Below are 18,881 nucleotides of genomic sequence, written 5' to 3' on the forward strand. Positions count from 1 at the left end.
TATTATTCAAGAGTGTTTTTTGCAAGCTTTTTTTTTTTTTTTTTTTTTTTTTTTTTATTTTAAATTATGTGATAAGTGTTTTTTGTAATTTGTCATCACATATTTACAAGCTAAGATAAATTTGGAATTAACAATGGCCATAAAACTCATAACTTGAGCCCATTACGGCATTTGGTCTTTCATAGTCATGGTTCAAAAGTGGAACTGTTTTTATAACCGAATTAAAACTTAGGTATAAAATTAAATTAAAACCGCATATTATAACCAAATTGGAACCGAAATTAAACCGATCCAAATTGAATCAGTTTGAGTATCTAAATACAGAACCGAATCGATTCTCGGTCCGGTTATGATCCATGTTTGCATAATAATAATGTTTTATGTGTATAGCTCTTTAAATTGAAATTTTTTTGAATTTTTTCTTTCATTCTTTTTCTTGACTTCCAAACAAAGCCTTGGTTCTTCTGACTGAAGAAGTCTGTTGGATGGGAAAGCATCTACATAAACTACATCGTGTGTCTGGAGACTGAGAGGGAGGAGAGATCCTTGGGATGGTTATTCGACGGAGCTCCGTCGAATGGTTTGAGAAAGCCTGTTATTAAGAATCAGTTGTCGATCACTTCCAGTGAAACGGTAAGTCAGGATTCTGGTTCTTTCTCATTTTTAGATTCTATCATCTCTACTCTTCGCGATTTCTTTTCCATCTTTTATTAACTTTTCATTTCAAACACATCACTAGGAACATAGAGGTATTGAAAGAATTGTTTTTTACTGTACGAGAATTTGGAGTTTCTACGTTTAGGGAAGCCCTCACTGTTCCAACAGTAATCATCTTCATCAACCGAAAAAGGGGGAAAAGGATTACGGTTATAGCACTGCCATAAATCTTTTTTTTTAAACCCTTTTGTGTGGCTTAGCTGCCTGTTTGCAAGTGAAGCATTAGGGCTAATCATGGTGACTCAACTTTTTTTCTTTCCTTTTAAGTGTATTCAGATTCTTTATGTTGCTCTATCTCTTTGGCATTTATTACTTCTCCAATTAACCATCAAGATTGTTCTTTTGTTAGTATGTTGTAAACTGATCAATTTTTGGTTTAAAAAAAAAAAAAATAACTGATCAATTTTATGATTAAAATCATTGATTTCTCAGGGGATAAGATGTGTGGTTTGGAATTTAGAGGCTTAATTTTGCTAAAAATCTGTTCATGACTCACTATGATTCAAAGAGATTTGTCAAACTACAGATAACCGTTTTATTTTTCCATACCATGTGATTTATAATAAAGGGTTAGTGTGTTTTTATGATTACTTCCATGTTATGCAAGTCATGGTTTTTTATTTTTCCAGCTAAGCCAACCTGATTCGTATCATTTTGAAATTGTCTTGGTTATATTGCCCATTTTGCTGATCTGATGTTCATACCTAAGCGATTATCTATTGGGATTTTATGGTACCAGAGTAATTTGGGTATAATTTAGTTTTGGGATGATGAAAGATATATTTGGAAGTTTTTTATAAACTGAAGTACATGTTTAGGCCTATGGCTGTTGTTGGTCTTTTTCCATGGTGAATTGATGATTAGGGCAACTGGAGGCTTTGCTCGCTCTATTAGGCCCGGGCTAACATACAACTGCATAAAATGTGTACTGTTGCCTCGTGCTTGCAAATTAGGTGATGGCAGAGTTGGATTCTGCAGCAACTGTTCATTGGATATGACAACTTTTAATGCACAACCCTACTACAAACCTGCTTGAAGGTATCTGCTTGTTGCAGAGGATATCACCTTCCATTGCACCCTTTGAGAAGGGATTAGTGTGCCAACAAAACTAGCCAAACCTTGAATTCAATCTCTGTTCAGGTTTTTATATGTGTTCATGGTTATGGTTAAATGTAAATGTGTCGAATAGATAAAATCATAAGAAAATTGATAGATCAAGCAAGGAAACCTAGAAATCCCCTTTTTTTATTCTTTTATTCCAAGCATCCAGGATTACGTCTTGGATCATTAGATAGGAATCCTAGATTCGTTGATTCAAATTCAGTTACAGCTTCTCGTATTAATTTGTGCTCTAATTATCCAATTTATGCTGCATCATCTTGAGTTTGTTGTCCCATATAATTCTTCATATAATCTTGATTGAATTGTTGTATCTGATTTTTCATTTCTAGACAGCTAAGGTTCTTTTTCATTATGACTGATGTTTCTCCTTGTGCTTATTCCTTTTTCTCTTTAGTCGTTTGCTGATTCTTGATCTGTTTCTGGAAGTGAAATGGGGGTCACTGCTGCACATAGTGATTCCCTTGAGGGCTGTGCGAAAAGAATCTTTGCCCACCGAGATTTTCCTTCAGGCTGCGGGAGAAAAAACTTATTAAGTGGAAAACTTCCAAAGAGAAGAATCTCAGCTATCCGAAATTTTCCCCCAGGCTGTGGAAGAAAAGCTTGTCTTTTCATGGCGAAAATGAACCCTTCTGCTGAGACAGTCAGGGATGATGTCAAGCAAGTAAGAGAGAAAGTTCTTGATGAGGATCCTTCCAGTATTGGATTGAAAGAAAATATTGTCAGAGGACTAGCAGATAAAGTTGAAGTAGAATCTGTGGGGGATGTTGGGAAAGTAGAGCAAGTTCAAGTCAGAACACCTTCTGGTGGTAATTTGGAACTGGAAGATCCCCAACAAACTAGTGTTAGGCTTGACTGGAAGAGTAATTTGTACCAGCCATCCATTAAAAATATTGAAGGAAATGTTAGCAGTTTGAAGGGAAAACTGGCGAAGGAAAGTGTGGAACGCTGCAAGAAGATAGCTTTTCCTGGGGAGTCTGGAGATAAAAATGATGCTTTTAGTAAATGCACTAGAGAAAAATCCATTGGTTTAGCTTCTTCAGGTAAGAAGGTTCCTTGGCACCCTTCGATGGCTGCATTAAACCGTGCAAGGATACATGGGGAACACAGCCCAAGATCTAACCTGGGCAGTAATTCAAGTAGAGATAATGTGAAGAAGCATGAACTCAAGGTGAAGAAAACTGCTTTGGATCCTTCAGATAACAGGGTGATTGTGCAAGCTCTGATGGCTGCACCAAACTGTCCATGGAGGCAGGGAAGACGAAAAATTAAACGTACCTGACTTACATTTAGAAACAATGCAGAAAAGCTTGAACTCATGGTGCTTATCAAATTTATGCCCTTTCAGTGAAGAGGTGGTGGAATCAGAAAATTCGAAAGGGTATCCATAAACAAGACACTGAGGGCTGAGCAACATACGGTAGATCACATGGCCATTTTCCAGTTGTGGAATGAAAGTTGCACATAACGATTCATCATGGAATTTTTTGATTACAAAATGTAGATTTCGTTATTCATTGCACAACTGGGCATTTTTCTGAAAGTTCAACATGTAAGTCACAGATGCGGAAATGCTGCTTATCAAAATATGTTAGTCTCTGATGTACTTTCCTGCAGGAGATTTTCCCCAGATTTTTTTTGAAAATAATATTCGTTTGGTGGAGTCTCATGCAATGGGTTGTTCTTTTAATTCGCTTGGTGGAGGCATTTCTCCACGACCTCTTGATAAAAAATAAAATAAAAATGGATATGGTGCTACTGCCTCTATACAGCTTAACCATTTTTGGTTTGTTTGAAACTATTATTGGAAAATGAAAAACCTCTTGGCTTCTAACGTTACATTTGAAATGCACTCTTCCTTTGGATTTCTGGCTACTAGCAAATACACAAGAGTCTATTAATTGACCATTAGGTATGTCAACATTCAAATGCCTATGGCCCTTCTAAAGAATTTCCAAAACCTCCAAATATTCTTGAACCTCATACCATGTCTGATATGCTTACAATTAAGACTACTGGAAGTGGAAAAGGACATTGGGATAGATAGGTAAATAAATTTAAGGGAAATGGGCTCATTAGAATTTTAAAGAAAATGGGGAATATGACAAAAGAGGATTCAGAAGCTAGGGGTTTTCTGTAATAACTATAAGTTCAGTTCTTTATGATGCAATATGGGAAATAAGTGTTTTCATACCTCTTGCATGTCCCGTATAAACTGGCAGAGATGGATGTAAACATATGCTTTAGGGGAATTCTAATCTTTTGATCTTTAGAGGCTTTCTCTAATTGTCTATTGGTTACTTTGCCATTGTGAGGGCCTTCCCTTTGGTTTCTCTATAGTTGACACCACAAAAAATAGCAAAGTTTTGGTTTCTCTATAGATGAAGCCTCAAGTTTTCTGTTGGTTACTTTAGTTACTTTGGAGAGGGCCTTACCAACTAAAATAGCTAATTAATCCATCCACATGAGATTTATTTGATGAAAAATCATGACAAAAATTGCTCCTCATGTGCTCAAGTTCCCAAAACCCAAAAAAAATTAGGTTAACTGAATCAATGGGGAGCTTTCAAAAAGGCATTAGGAAAGGGCTAAAATTAAAGGGACTAGACAAGAAGATAAAATCTAGCCCCCCACCCTCTCTTAAACAGAGAAAAATGAGCTTGATTTTGAACTAGGAAAGAAAAACTTGGCTTGATGCTAATAGGTAATTCCCTCAAAATAAGGAAATCCTAGTTTGCCTTCACAGGTTCAGTCGTGAGTCCAAACCCGAATGGGAAGAGTGGGTCATAATGTGAATCACCAACGTTCATAGGGAGCTGATCAACTGTCTTGAACCAAGTACGTGCAAGTTTACCAGTGAACCCATAGTCACCAAAGAGAACATCAGCAACACCTTGCCCTTCTGTTCCAGGTAGCCAAGCAGCCACAAGAGCATCCATTTTCTCAACGTAGGGCTGGATCGATACAGGGCGGCCAGAAATGATAACAACAACACACTTGACAGCACCGCATACATTGTTGATGGTGTTTAGATCAGCATCAGGAAGTGTAAGGTTTAAGCTGTCACCAAATGTCTCTGCATATGGGGGTTCACCCACAACAACAATGGCATGGGAAAACTTGTTGGAACTGACGAAGGTACTGTTGGGATTCTCTTCATAGATGATTTGGGTGGATGGGTCAACAGTATTCTTGATTGCCTTGAGGATTGTGGTTCCTGTTCATGCCAAGGATATTCTCATTAGATCAAAATAGAACAGTATTACCAAGTTAACAGAAATATTTGTTTCCCACCAGAAAGCATATTGTGTAGACATGGAAGAATTCAGAATTGAAGTCTGTAAACATACCAACTGTGAGGTTATTTCCTTCAAGGCCTTGCCATTCGATAGTCCACCCACCACACTGATCACCCAAGTTATCTGCGTGGCTTCCAGCAACAAGGATCTTGCCTGCCTTCTTAGGAAGGGGTAGTAGTGGATTATCAGCATTTTCCCCGTTTTTCAAAAGAACAAGAGTTTTCCTGACTGCTTCCCTCGCCAACTCTCTGTGCTCCTGTTGACGCCAAAATTTTTATCAATGATCTTTCAATCGTTAGGAAAAAAGGGCTTAAAATTTCACCAGCCAAGTGAGTAAAGTCAAAACTCAGAAACTGAGATCCATTAGGGAGATGGAACTACTAACCTGACTTCCGAGCTGCTTAACCAAGCTAACATCAGCCAATGGATTCTCAAAAATACCCATAATAAACTTAACCTTCAAAATCCTCCTCACAGCATCATTAATTCGACTCATGGGTATGATGTTGTTCTTCACCTGGAAGGTCAGGTCATCAATGAACACCGTATAGTTGTATGGAACCATAATCTGCAGCAAGTAGAAAAAGTATATCAGAACAAAGAACAACTTCCATTTTTACCTGATTGAGGATGCTTAGTTTAAGTCTCGAAGAAATTTATAATGTTATATATTATATCAAACACAAGAACTTTAAACATGGCAAAATGATCAAGTCTAGTTTTCACTCACCATGTCAATGCCTGCATTTACTCCAGTTTGAACAGAATATGAGTAGTTAGCACCCTCTGGAGAGGTAATTCTGTCAATACCCTGCCAATCTGAGATGACAAAACCCTGCAATTCATCGAGAGAGAGAGAGAGAGAGAGAGAGAGAGAGAGACATATAAGTGTCAGGTCCAGTTATTCTATCATGAAAGCAGAGAAATCCAGGTCGTAAGTTTCTGAAAAATGTTTTACCCTGAAACGGAGTTTGCCCTTAAGGAAGCCCGTGATAAGATCACGGTTAGCATGCATCTTCACTCCATTCCAGCTTGAGTAGGAGATCATGACCGTTGAGACACCTTTGATGATTGAACTGTAATATCCTGGCATATGGATGCTTAGCAATCCGTGCCAGTCGATGACAGTATTGTTCTCATTGATGCCCTTGGTCGTGCCGCCGTCACCCACATAGTGCTTAGCACAAGCAGCAATTTTGTCTCTACAAGAACAAGAGATGTATCAGGGTGGAACTCCGTGAAGAGGTTGCTTCTGTTATTCCATATTGTTTTTGTAATTACCAAAATGTATTTAGTAATGATAACAACATAACAAATTAGATATGAGAAGGAACTCAATAGCATATGTGCAAAACTACCATTGACAAGCTCACGTTAAATAGAATATCAGTAAACGGACCTCATGTGTTAAAAAATAATCCATATGAAGCCGTCTGTCATTTATTATATGTCAAAATATGAAAGTTAAATTCTTGGTGACTTCAATCAGCTCAGTTCCAATGTGAATGCACATCAGAACATACTATAGGATCATAAATTAATTCAGCAAAAATCTCATTACATATGTCAACATAGCATATATAGGCAATAAAATTTGTCCAAAACTGAAGGTACAGAGACCAGTAAATTTTGCTTCCATAAAAGGTACTAGATTTAGACTTGAAAAATGAAAGAATACATAAGAAAACCTAAGAAGGTAGCTATAGCTTGAAAAGGTTCTTACTTTCCACCAACAAATGGAACACCCTTTCTAGAATTTGCTGGGATATCTCCTTGTAAACCAGGTATAATCTCTGTCATTGCTTTAACAATTTTTGGGTCTTCACTGTAGCTTTCATAACACCGGCCCCATCTAGGATCCCTGCATACCTATACAGAAAGTATGCAAGCAGAAAACATCAGCAGACAAGGAAATATCTAAATTTCTTTAACAGAAATAGAAATACTTCAAATAATTAATTCTCTAAAGCTTCAAGTAATCAGTTATTGTTGTTGGTATACGTACCGCAATACAAGGAGCAAAAGCGTATTGAATGCCAGTTGCTCTAACTTCAAGAGCAGTTGCAGCTCCAATCTTCTTAACAAGTTCAGGATCCCTGGTCAACCATTGCTACTCAGATTAAATCTTTATTCCCATTCTAAGGGTTCTAATAAGACAAGATATAAAACAATAGTCATCATTCGTTATTTTCCAACGGGCAATTGATTTATTTTTCTATTTTATAGTCATACTGAAATATCAAAAATTAGGAAACAAGAAGTTTTAGGTTATTAGTACTTCTTTAGACAATGCTTCAAAATCCAGTTATAAATCGAATTAACAGAAGAGCTTGTTCTAGGCTAATAAGAATGCTAGATTTGTGAAAATACAGATAATTCTATTGCAAGACTACATCAGCTTGCCTGGTAACCCCGAGACCAACATTGTGCGGAAAGATTGTTGCCTTGTAGACATTGTTGTTGCCATGGACAGCATCAATTCCATAGATCATTGGAATCCCAAGACGAGTAGACAGTGCACCTTTCTGGAATTCATTCACCATATTAATCCAAGTCTCTGGAGAAGCACGAGTGGCTGGTACACTCCCTCCACCACTCAACACACTCCCTGATCAAAACAGGGATTGTTCATTTTAGTATCCTCCATTTATTTTATTTTCATCTGATTTCACTAGTATGAAAGGACTAAACATACAGAAAGTTTCTTAGCGAAGAAATGATGATATTTACCAATGAAGTACTTCTTCATAACATCAGCTGATGCAACACTTCGTTCAATCTGCACCATTTGGCCAATCTTTTCCTCTACAGTCATCCGGCTCATGAGGTCCTTGATCCGAGTATTCAAGGGCTGTTTAGGGTCCTTATACTTCACATACTCAGCCTCAGCCATAGTTGCCCAGCAGCATAAAAACAGAAGCCCCATTGAGGGGATAAAAAATCTTGCCATCTTCTGCTCCCAATTTGTCTTTGGACTGAAAACAAACAATTGCAAAGCATGAGAAAATCTACAGCATTTCCTATGGAACAGTACTGAAAAATTCACTTTTCTGAGCTTTGAACGGATGAACCAAAAAAAAAAAAGGAAAAAAAGGGACATTTGAAGCGGGGAGGAGCAGGAAAAAATAATCCAGAAAAAAGCTGCTACATTGGAAAACTTACAAATCGAAGGGAAGAATGGTTGGATGAGACTTTAAAAGACATCTACTAATACATTCAAAAAAATGCTTCAAAAGTTAAAAACAAGAAAATCCAAAAAGGCCATACATTAACATCCAAAACAGAAAAATTCGGCAAAGCGTTCGCATTCATCAGATTCAATCAAGTGTAAGAGTAAACTAAGACAGAATGGCTAAAACCCATAAATGTGCAAAGGAAATGTAAAAACTTGAGAGAGAGGGAGAGAGAGAGAGAGAGAGAGAGAGAGAGAGTTGGGGAATGGGAGAAGCCCAAATTGGTGAATCGATAAGGCAAGTCTAAAAGGAAAATAAGGAATGAGAATAGACGAAAAGATTAATCTCTGTAACAGGTTCATATATCACGAAGCCATGAAAACCCGACAAAGATCTGGAAAGAACAAGTTTCAAGAGAAGAGAACTGAAACAAGACTATTCTATGCTGATGCCATTCAAGCTAAAACCACCAAGGAAATAAGGGTTCACAAATATATCCATAGTTGAAGGGGTAAAAGCTTAGACACTTGAACAAGAAGACCAAGAGAAGCAGAAAACGACCTCCTAGAAGAACAGATCAAAGAGCATTTACAGAACAGAGCAGATCAGAGTAACACTGGAAGAGGCAAGGGAAGCGTTTCAGATCCGTTCTAAACTCGCTTCGTCCTTACACAATCACAATGACAGAGACCAAGGGAATAAATGTTCACCAATGGATCGATAGTAGCAGGGGTAAAAGCTTAGACCGATAAAGAGGAAGAGCAAATGAAGTAGAAAACAACTACCCAGAGGCAGAGATCAAAGAGCATTCACTTACAGAGCAGCGTCGAGGAACTCTGGAAGAGGGATGCAAAGAAGCGTCTCTGCTCTGTTCTCACTCTTCCTGAGGAATCCTCAGTTCCTCAGTCGCAATGACAGAGACGGCTTTGCCAAGTAAAGAATTATTTATAAGTTCAATCACCTGATCCACATTTCCATGTTCAAGTTAATATTGGATTTGACTCCTCTGTGCGCTATTCAGTGTTTGGCGTGCATTTAACGTCTAAAATTATCTTCGGTTATTAGGATATTTTTGACCGTTAAATGCGTGTTAGATACTGTGTTACTGTGTTACGCCACAGAAGAATTGAATCCGTTAATTTTCAAAGAACGATCAAGTGGCTGTGAGATTTAAATTTTAAACCATAAAAATTTGTTAATTAATGGGTGTGATAAGAAGAAATTCAAATCCCATTTCCATGGTATGATGACATGACGAATGGAGAATCTGATCTATTTTTAGCAATATAAATAATTTAAGGGAAATGATCCGTCATTGGGTATTGTATTGGGGACTGTGAAAGTAATCCTGCCGACTTCTCGGCAAACATTGATCCATTTGATTAGATCTACTATTTTTGAACCGTCTGATCTGCAGAGACTTGGACTTATCTGGTCAGTGAGTTGAAAACGAGTTGTGGAGGCTGTACTGGTAGTAGTAGTAGGTAGGACACGCCCAAGCCATTCATTCATTCACACACTCTCTTTTTCTCTCTGAGACTGATGAAGAAACATCTCTGGAGGACAGGAAGGGAGAGAAGGTCCCTTAAAACAGTGTGTGTCCCTTGTACATCGCGAGCGTCAATGGGAGAGTACTAATAAAAGAATCAATAAGGGTGGAATTTCATTTTTCATGAGTGGGATGTAGGGGTTATGCTAGTGCCTCCCTTTGTCAATCCTCTCTTCTCTCCTACAAAATGACATCTTTGCACTTATTGTAAGAGGAGAGAGAAACATATGGAGGTGTTAACTTACACTAAATAGCTCAATAGGAAACATGGCAGAGGGTTATGTGAGCAAATGGTATAGAAGAGCACACTAATATGTTGTGACAAAATGATATTATATATTGGAGAGTAACAAGATCATTGTGAAGAGGAGAAAAATAGACATAGAAGTGCTAGTATATCCTACGCCTAAAGTTCATGTAACCATTTTTAAGATTCCATTTGCTTTCAAAAGAAATTGTAAGAAATGAAGTAAAAAAAATTAAGGTAATTTACAGTGTCACCCTCTGGAGAATGCCAGTATTATAGGAACACCCCCTCTCTTTCATCAAATTAGACTCATACCCCCTGCCGTCAGTCACTATTACAGAATATACCAAGAATGCCGATATCAGTCGTTCATTTTTTTTTAAAATACCATTTTGCCCTTAAAAATATTGAAGTACCAAAATTACCCTCATTGAGTTGGAGAAGAAGAACGTTCCTTAGGGCTTTTCAGATCGGCGGCTACGAACCCCCTTCTGGCAACGACGACTATGGCGGTGTTGTCTTATTTGTTTCTAGGGTTTTTGATACTTTGGTTGGATTGATTTCCTTGTTTGTCTGAATTCTTTGTTGGGCTGGATTTAAAGGGTTGAATTTATTTGAGGTGTGTAGATTTTTGGATCTAGATTGTTTAAATGGGTTTTTGGTGAAAAGAGACTTAGATTCTTCTTCAAGTTCGCTCTTGTTTAGTGCTTTGATTGTGCGTTGGTTGATTCTTACTATATATGTCTCTGTTTTCATTTTGGGTTTTAGAAATTGAGGAAACATAATGGGGTTATTTTCAATTAGATTTGATGTCTTGCAACGAATTCGTGGATTTAAATAACAATTTATTCTTGGTTCTGATCGTGTGCTGATTCTGTTGATTCAGTTTCTAGTTTCAGTGAAACTTATCGGTATTTTTCCATTCTGTTCACCAGGTGAGTTTCTTGTAACTCACGTGTTAGCTTTTTTGGATTTTTTAATGACGTTATGGAAGTTCGTTATTGATTGGATCTCAATTGCAGCTCATGTGATCGAGAAGAAAGAAGCTCTTGGTGAAGTCTTGAACGAAAATCGTTTAGTCAGTGCTCCCTACAAGCTTGAGTTCCTAGGTGACAAAGACTCTGATGTTGTTTTCAAAAAAAAATGCTAAGGAAAAGGTAGCTCAGTTCCGAAATCTAGTCACTAAGGACTACCACTTCCAGATGTACTATAATGATTTTTTGATCTGGGGGTTATCTCATCAGCAACAGGACCCTCCCACGGCTTCTTATGATGCTTCCAGTGGTAGAAGATGCCCTGGCGCCGCCCCTGTTCGAAGGTATGATAATATGATCCCCGTGGAGGAGCAGCCCAAAAGTTCCACCGCCAATGAGGATGACACCACCCCTGGTGGATCGGCGCAAACTCGGGACTATTACTCTGATTACTCCTCGTCGCGAAGGAAGAGCCTCGACCATTCCAGTTCCATTAGGAAGATGGCAGCCATTGTGGTCGCAAAGATTGATGAGACTAGGTCAGTTTCGAATCCGAAGAAGTCGCAACAAACTCGGCTAGAACTCGTCGGAATCACAAGTTGCAGGTAGGGAGAGAAGGATACAAGAAGAGGGGTATTTTTGAGATAATAAGATAATGGTGTTTTACTCATAAGGGCTAAAATGTCATTTCATAGCATCACTTAACAGAGACTGACGGTAGGGGGTATGAGTCTAATTTAATGAAAGAGATGGGGTGTTCTTATAAGATTGACATTCTCTAGGGGGTGGCGCTATAAATTACCCAAAAATTTAACTCCCATTAGGGCCCTAGGCACATCTTGGGCCACTCACATGGAGGTGTTTACTGTTAAGTGCTCTTCATTGCTTTCATTGAAAGTTGAATGATTCTCATTAAACTCCTTGGTATGACCCGATCCATACAGTTATAAGGTCAAAATGGACATATGGGACTAGTCAAGCCAAAGCCCAGGATACCCGTCGTTAGCAAAAAAAATTCAAACTTTGATAGTAAGGTATTATAATAACATGTTGGTATAACTACTTAAATTTCATATCTTTTTTTTTTTAATAGTTTTTTTTTATCATATTTAGTAATGATATTTTTATTTTACTTTTCAAATCTAAGCGATTTAGATGTAAAGTAAACTTTAATAACCAAATGTACAATGCTTTGGAATCAGACGTATTCTATTGTAACTTAGTCCTACCAAGAAAAAAAGTGTAGCATCAATAAATCCATGAGAGATTAGTTGTAAAACAGCTACATTGAGTAGTCCTATATCACTTATGAAAGCAATTCCTATAATTGGAAAACCCATATGAAATACGAAGGAATATGCTATTCTCTTTTTGAGTTACGTTGATCTAGAGATCTTGAAGCTGCATAAATTATCTACATTGTGGTTATTATCATCAATCAGAAAGAAAATATAGTATCAATATGGAATAATAATTCCTTATTGATTGGAATCAATCCATGTGGGATCATGACTACCAAAGTTGTTTTATTAGATTTGAAACTTTCACTTCCCTTCAATTTCTCTTGTAATATGATATGATTGTGATAGACACATAATAATAATGATTATCCAATAAAGAGCGAATTAGGTTCTCTTATGATCTTGATCCACACACATGGAATAAATAGAAATAAAACCCCTGTAATGAATTCCATGTGTATGGATTAGATTGTACGAGAATGGTTCTCGGACAAAAACCTGATTCACATTCTATCCAACATCATAAATTTGTGATAAAAATTAAAGAAGATAAGAAAAAAAAGAAAAGATTTGAGATAAATGTCAATAATGATTAGCATTAAACTGAGTAACTGTTTGACAATTAGAGACAACCAATTTGATTATCTTATCATAATAATTAATCAGATTAGGGCCAGCGAAGTTCATAATAGACAAAAATATGCCAGCCTAACCCCTTAGATCCATGGTCTCACATGGTTCCCACTCTAATCAGATTCACACATGCCTTGATTAAAAACATTAAACCCACAGTCAATAAATGGTGACACGTGATTCTTTAAAAAAGGGCAACATTACAAGTGGAGGATTCTCCCAATAATAATAATTGATTCGTTTCCTAATGTTGTGTTTGGTTGCCTTTCCAAGCAAAGATTTTAGGAATGAAAAGTTTGACTTTCCTTCCCATGTTGAGTCTAACATTCTTTTTTTATTGGATAAGTTTTACAAGAAATATTCTCCCAAGCTCATCCCTAAATTGACACTTTTAGAAAGTGTACCAAATTTTGCTTTTTTAAAATAAAAATCGAATGTAAGATGTGAATGATTTTGATGTGCGAGGGGAGTTGGCAAACGTTAAGTGATCAAATTTTGTCTCAGCATATATATATATATATATATATATCCTTTTCTACCTATTTTTTGGTAGAATATCCTTTTCTACTTTTGAATTTTAATTTTCATCTAAAATCAGTGAAATTCAAGGGGAAAAGAAGAAATATCTTTTATGGCATTATTTATTTTGGGAAAACGATTGATGTCAAACTTTGTCGCATTTGCACTTAAATATAGAAGTGATAAAATTATGCACGGATCCATGTAAAATACAAAAAATTCTTATCCGTCTTGAAGTCTATGTACTTATACAAGGGCCACGTAACTTGATATACAATTTTTATTTTTGGTAAACAACAAACTATAATAAACTTAGTATTTTTCAATTAAATGGGGTTGATTACAAAGATCCACAATTAAAAAAAAAAAATAATGGTACCACAAAAGCATCTCACAACAACAACAACGACAAACAATAAAATTAGTCTTTTTTTCAAGTTATATTGATCCACCAAAAAAAAAATGAAAAAGGTACCACAAAAGCATATCACAACAACAACAAACAATAAAATTAGTAAAAAAAGAAGTACCACATGAACATCACACCTACAATCAATCGGAAACATGGAAGTGTGCCCTTCAGACAACTCTGCTTGTGGTTAAATTGTGGTTAATACGTAGCATTTACATGTATTTTTTTACAATATTCTCTATGGTCATTTTAGACCTACCTCTACCTCTTTTTGCTTATTTCATTTGCATACGGTCACTCCTTCTCGTTAAGGTATACTCAAATTTTTGTTGGATATGTCCATACCTTCTTAAACGAAATTCTTAGAGCTTGTCTTGAATCAGGCTACTCCTAGATCATCTCTAACTTAGTCAATCCTTATATTCTCTCTTAGTTTTTTCATACATCCATCTCAACATCTTCATCTTTGTAACTACATTATATTTGAATTGTTTTAGCAAAAAATTTTTTCTATGAAGGAGTGCAATCTCTACCAGAGCCCCTAAAGTCTCTCTTCCTTGCCCATACATGTCATTTCACATGAGGGAGGAGAGAGAGATAATTGTGGCGGAGGTTGCACACTCGCCCCATAGAAAACATTGTTCGTTGTTTTAGTTAGGGAAAATGAATACACAATGGGTGGTTGGGTGCACAACTCCAACACCTAATTAAACATAGTGGGCAATGAAATGATACCCCACCGCCGGTGAAACCCAAGATACCCATCCCCTATTAATGCTTATGTACACCCTTTCAATAGACACAACGCTGACAAAAGGGCACACGACTAAGGTCAGTTCTTTTAGATATTAGATAGATTATAGTCAAAGACGAGACAAGCTACCCAGTTATGTGGCCCTTCGCCACACCGCCCACTGTTTGTTTGTCTGATTTACAAACCTGGTTGTGCACTCTCATTGATCCTGTGCTGGCAAAATGACCACCAAACATGGCTTATACCTACAAACGATTAAGAAACGTTAGAAAAATGGTCGTCTACGTCACATAGAAGCTGATAAGTCAGATGCATCAACTTGTTGCTCAAGATGTACATGTGCTCTTACCTTACAAGGGGGTCCGTGTTTTATTGAGACCTTTTCAATAGCATCATTTCTTGGATGCATCTCACCTCACATATGAGGTTTGTGGTGGCATTGCACTCTTGATCCCTCTCCACTTGTTTCTTAATAAATAAGACTAATCCTGGGAAGATTAACACAATAATTCATCGTTATGGTTTTCACTTAAATCGAAGATATACAGACGGAGAATTAAGCCTAGGATCTTACATCTATCCACATAATTCCCAATTCGTCCTAACAATCTGGACAACTCACGACATATATGAATATTAGTCCTCCTTCCCTTGCACACATAGACCCATAATATATATATATAAATAAAAGATCTATGAGTAAAAAAGTATAAGATGAAGTGGTGAAGTAATATGAAGAAGAAGCATATTTTATTTACATAAGAGGGTTAATAGGATTGAGCTCTTACCTTGAGAAGGCAAAAAAAGGGAAAACATACCACCAACGTGTACTAAACTAAAACTAACGCATGACACCAATAGGGCACGGGATAGAATAGATATCATACAAAATGGATAAGGGATCATTTCAAAAGAGGGCAAGAGAGTGATAGACACAACGAGCCTTTTTTTCTTCACTTCTTTTATTTTATTCTATAGTTTTTGGGCATGAAAAATGGACTCTAGGGTAAAATCCTATGGTCCTTTCTTTTACTTTTGATGGAAAAAAAAATATATATTTTTATGATTAGACTTGAGAGACCAACCACCGAATCTCTTGGTGTTATTTTCTTTTATTATTCTTTTCTCTTTCTCCAGTCGTTGCGTGAGCTAATCAAGGAAATATTTTTCATTGATTTGGCTTAAATTATGACATCTTGGCCCATCTTCTGCTGGAAAGAAAAGTTTATATTTTATTATGAAATATAATTAATTAATTAAAAGAGTACTTAATAGTTAATACTCCAGACATAATCTAATTTGGATAGTTGACTGCCAATTGCGAATGGATCATGGGATATCTTTTTCTTTTGAGCATGGCATATCTTACGGTATGTGCCAGTCTAAAATCTAAACCCCATCAGTGATTTGGTCAAGAATTTTACCTAAAAAAAGTGATTGGGTCAAAAAGTTTTGCTAACTAGGGTTTTGTGAATAAAATGCAAGAGACCAAAGCATTATAGAAAAGGGGCGGCAACACATATGAGTTATCATATCTAGTAAAGACTAATTATAGGGACAAAGTTTTTTTGTGGGGGAATGCAATACTGGCTCATGCACAAGAACCAATGGGAGAACACAAGGGAGTTTCTACAGATACATCATTTTTTTATTTCATGGAGATGGGTCAATCATTTCGCCCCTCATATGTCTCTAGATGCAGCAACTACACCTTTCACACAATAAACATTTTTTCCTAATTATATTTCACTTCGAAAAAAAATATCTTACTTTTCTTAAGATCTCTTTTTCATTCACCTGTAGCTTTCGATGTGTCATCTTTTATATTTTGTTTCTTTCTGTCACCTTTGGTTTTGGTGTGTCCTCTTTTTGATAGTTGTTTCTTTCTCTAGCTCCTTTTTCTACCTTTCCCCCTCCCATCTCTCATCTTCCATTTTGTTGTATCCCCTTTTAATGGTTGTGTTTGTTTCTATATATATTGAGATATTCCCTTTGGTTAGCCATCTCATATCTATCTTTCTTTATTATAAGTTTTCATTAAAAATAAATAATTTTTTTTCCTTTCAATGTGTACATTTTAAATGATTTTTTAGATATTAAATTATTTACACTGGACCACCATAGATGGCTATATCTTGTAGCTCTTAAGTAAACGTTAAAATGATTGATAAGTCAATTCATCCACTTCTTATTCAAGATGTGGATGTGTCTTCACTTACAAAATCCGAATATTCTTAAATCTCTAGAGTTGTGATCAATAGTATCATTTCTTGGATGCAGACCTCTTGATTGAATTGGAGAAGGCTTTTTGTCAACCGATTCACTTTGCATCTTGAGTTGTAAATTAAAATTATATAAGTTTTGAAAGTAAAAGAAAATAAATTAATATTTTACTCACAGGTTTTTTTTAAGACTAATAGTTTTAATAAAATATTACTTTTATTATTTGTCACTTGATAGTACATGGGTTAGTCCATATGATGGAAAACGACATATGCATCTCAGTGGCCAAATTTAAGTCTAAACTAAACAAGAAAATTGATCATATTCTTATTCAATTTTTTAGTGAAATGATTAAAATGACATCAAATGGAGATGAATATAAAATATGAAATGACATCTTTTATAATTTTAGTCATTTCATCTACTTATATTGTCATTGACAAATAATGAAGCGTAAAACTTCACCAGACATAATGACGGTAAAATCATTTACTTAATTTAGCTTATTCAATAGTTTTAACCGTAAAATAAGGGGCCCCATAATTAAATTTTATGTTTCTTTCTTCTATTTTCAATTAAAAAAAATCTTAAAACTTTCATTAAAAAAAAAAACTAGAATATTAAGGACACTTTAGATACATAGTCTTAATTGGCTGCTAAGTTTAATGAAACACATACAACACCAAAAAAAAAAAAAATTAAATAAAAAATCAATTCTCATGTTGAAAATGAAAATGAAAATGAAGGAAAACATGTTTAGAAACCGACCATGAGTCTTTCTTTTCATTCTTCTTTCTCTATCTCGAGTTGTTGCGTGAGCTAATTTTTCTAGATTTGCATGCATTGACTTTGGCTTGATTTGCTTCAACTTGGATTTTTGTTTTTTTGGTAAAATGTTCACCTGTCTTTGGTTGGTAGGAAAGAAAAGGTTCTTATTCTTAATGAAATATAATTAATTAATTATTAGAAAGAGGAGTCTTACCCTCCTACCAGCATGGTTTCAAGTATTGGTATTTTATCGATCATATCGGATTGGTATCGGCTGAGATCAATCCCTAATTCTTGACCAATCTAGATCGATGATCCTTATCATATTAAGGGTATATAAAATAGTAAAAAATTAGTACTTAAAAAAAAAAAAAAAAAAGAACAAGGTAAAACCGGCCAATACCCATCGATCCGATCCGATCTGATCTGATACCATCTCCTAAATCCATGCCTACCAGAGAATTAGGTCAAGAAAGTTTTGCTAACATGAATTCATGAAGGGCTCTGAGAATAAAATAAAAAGGTGAGACCAATCTAATCACTAAATGGGATGAAACCTTCCTTTATATATGAAAAGATCTGATGTGGTAGTATATGTTTTGTTGCCAAAAAAAAGAAAAAAAAGTATATGTTTCAATCTTATCGGAGATCCATCCCATGTCAGATCCAAGTAGTCATGATTCACTAAGTGATCTCATGTTTAAAGATGTATTAAGTGAGCCACCATCCAATGATGTATTAAGCATTATAGACATTAGTTTGTTCTAGTGGTTTGTATTTGTCTAGTCGAAGCAGGTCCTAGGCTGAGAGAGATCCCAATTCCTTGTATCCGGTGTTGCAAGTCTTACCATCTGCTTTAACCCAGCAAATTTGGGAACGAAGAAAAGAAGAAACTCCATGAGCAAACAAGCAACGGATAAGCCTCAACACTGGGAGAGAGTGATTGTAGATCAGTAGCAAAAAAAGGTTTGTCATAGATCACCTTGGCCGCTCGGGTGGGTCGTCATCCTAATGGCCTACGGGTCCTTGTGAAAGAATGATAAAAAAATTATTAGAAAAAAGAATGCTACCATCAGTATTCGCTATGTCTATACCCTTAGGGAAGTAGAGCCAGGGTTGCCAGAGGTTTTCCATGACACTATTGCGGGGCAACACATCAACAGACACTCATAAACGAGTTTCGTTGGTGTGAGAAGAGAGAGTGTATGTGGGTTCACTGGTCAGATTGTGGAAAGGATTTGCGAAGTAAGGGT

General features: G+C 36.2%; 2 protein-coding genes across 4 annotated transcripts; one reads left to right on the forward strand and one right to left on the reverse strand.

Annotated features, from left to right (window-relative positions):
- Positions 1-447: 447 nt before the first annotated feature.
- On the forward strand, positions 448-3,510 carry LOC122085543. Of its 2 annotated transcripts, none has more exons than XM_042654017.1 (2): positions 448-633; positions 2,266-3,510. In XM_042654017.1, exon 2 carries the CDS (start codon positions 2,270-2,272, stop codon positions 3,116-3,118), a length of 849 nt encoding a protein of 282 aa, XP_042509951.1. In that variant the 5' UTR covers positions 448-633; positions 2,266-2,269; the 3' UTR covers positions 3,119-3,510. The 2 variants fall into 2 exon arrangements, with proteins under 2 accessions (XP_042509951.1, XP_042509952.1); XM_042654018.1 differs by having other exon boundaries at positions 450-633; positions 2,234-3,510.
- A 770-nt stretch (positions 3,511-4,280) lies between these two features.
- Positions 4,281-9,284, reverse strand: LOC122087008 (beta-glucosidase BoGH3B-like). 2 transcript variants are annotated; one of them, XM_042655961.1, is made up of 10 exons: positions 9,126-9,284; positions 7,866-8,110; positions 7,539-7,743; positions 7,141-7,231; positions 6,859-7,004; positions 6,094-6,337; positions 5,866-5,970; positions 5,521-5,703; positions 5,187-5,391; positions 4,281-5,053 (listed from the first exon to the last, which is right to left on the reverse strand). In XM_042655961.1, exons 2-10 carry the CDS (start codon positions 8,083-8,085, stop codon positions 4,566-4,568), a joined length of 1,887 nt encoding a protein of 628 aa, XP_042511895.1. In that variant the 5' UTR covers positions 8,086-8,110; positions 9,126-9,284; the 3' UTR covers positions 4,281-4,565. The 2 variants fall into 2 exon arrangements, with proteins under 2 accessions (XP_042511895.1, XP_042511896.1); XM_042655962.1 differs by having other exon boundaries at positions 9,094-9,275.
- Between the last annotated feature and the right edge of the window lie 9,597 nt (positions 9,285-18,881).

The sequence above is a fragment of the Macadamia integrifolia genome, chromosome 8, assembly GCF_013358625.1.
Source record: "Macadamia integrifolia cultivar HAES 741 chromosome 8, SCU_Mint_v3, whole genome shotgun sequence".
Classification (NCBI taxonomy): domain Eukaryota; kingdom Viridiplantae; phylum Streptophyta; class Magnoliopsida; order Proteales; family Proteaceae; genus Macadamia; species Macadamia integrifolia.

Bases quoted from the DNA above. Each gene is read 5' to 3' on its own strand.
- LOC122085543 (XM_042654017.1), top strand. From the start codon at position 2,270: ATGGGGGTCACTGCTGCACATAGTGATTCCCTTGAGGGCTGTGCGAAA.
- LOC122087008 (XM_042655961.1), bottom strand. From the start codon at position 8,085: ATGGCAAGATTTTTTATCCCCTCAATGGGGCTTCTGTTTTTATGCTGC. The intron at 7,744-7,865 runs GTAAATATCATC...TGTTTTGATCAG, and splicing joins TATGAAGAAGTACTTCATTG to GGAGTGTGTTGAGTGGTGGA. The intron at 7,005-7,140 runs GTACGTATACCA...CTTTCTGTATAG, and splicing joins CTTTTGCTCCTTGTATTGCG to GTATGCAGGGATCCTAGATG.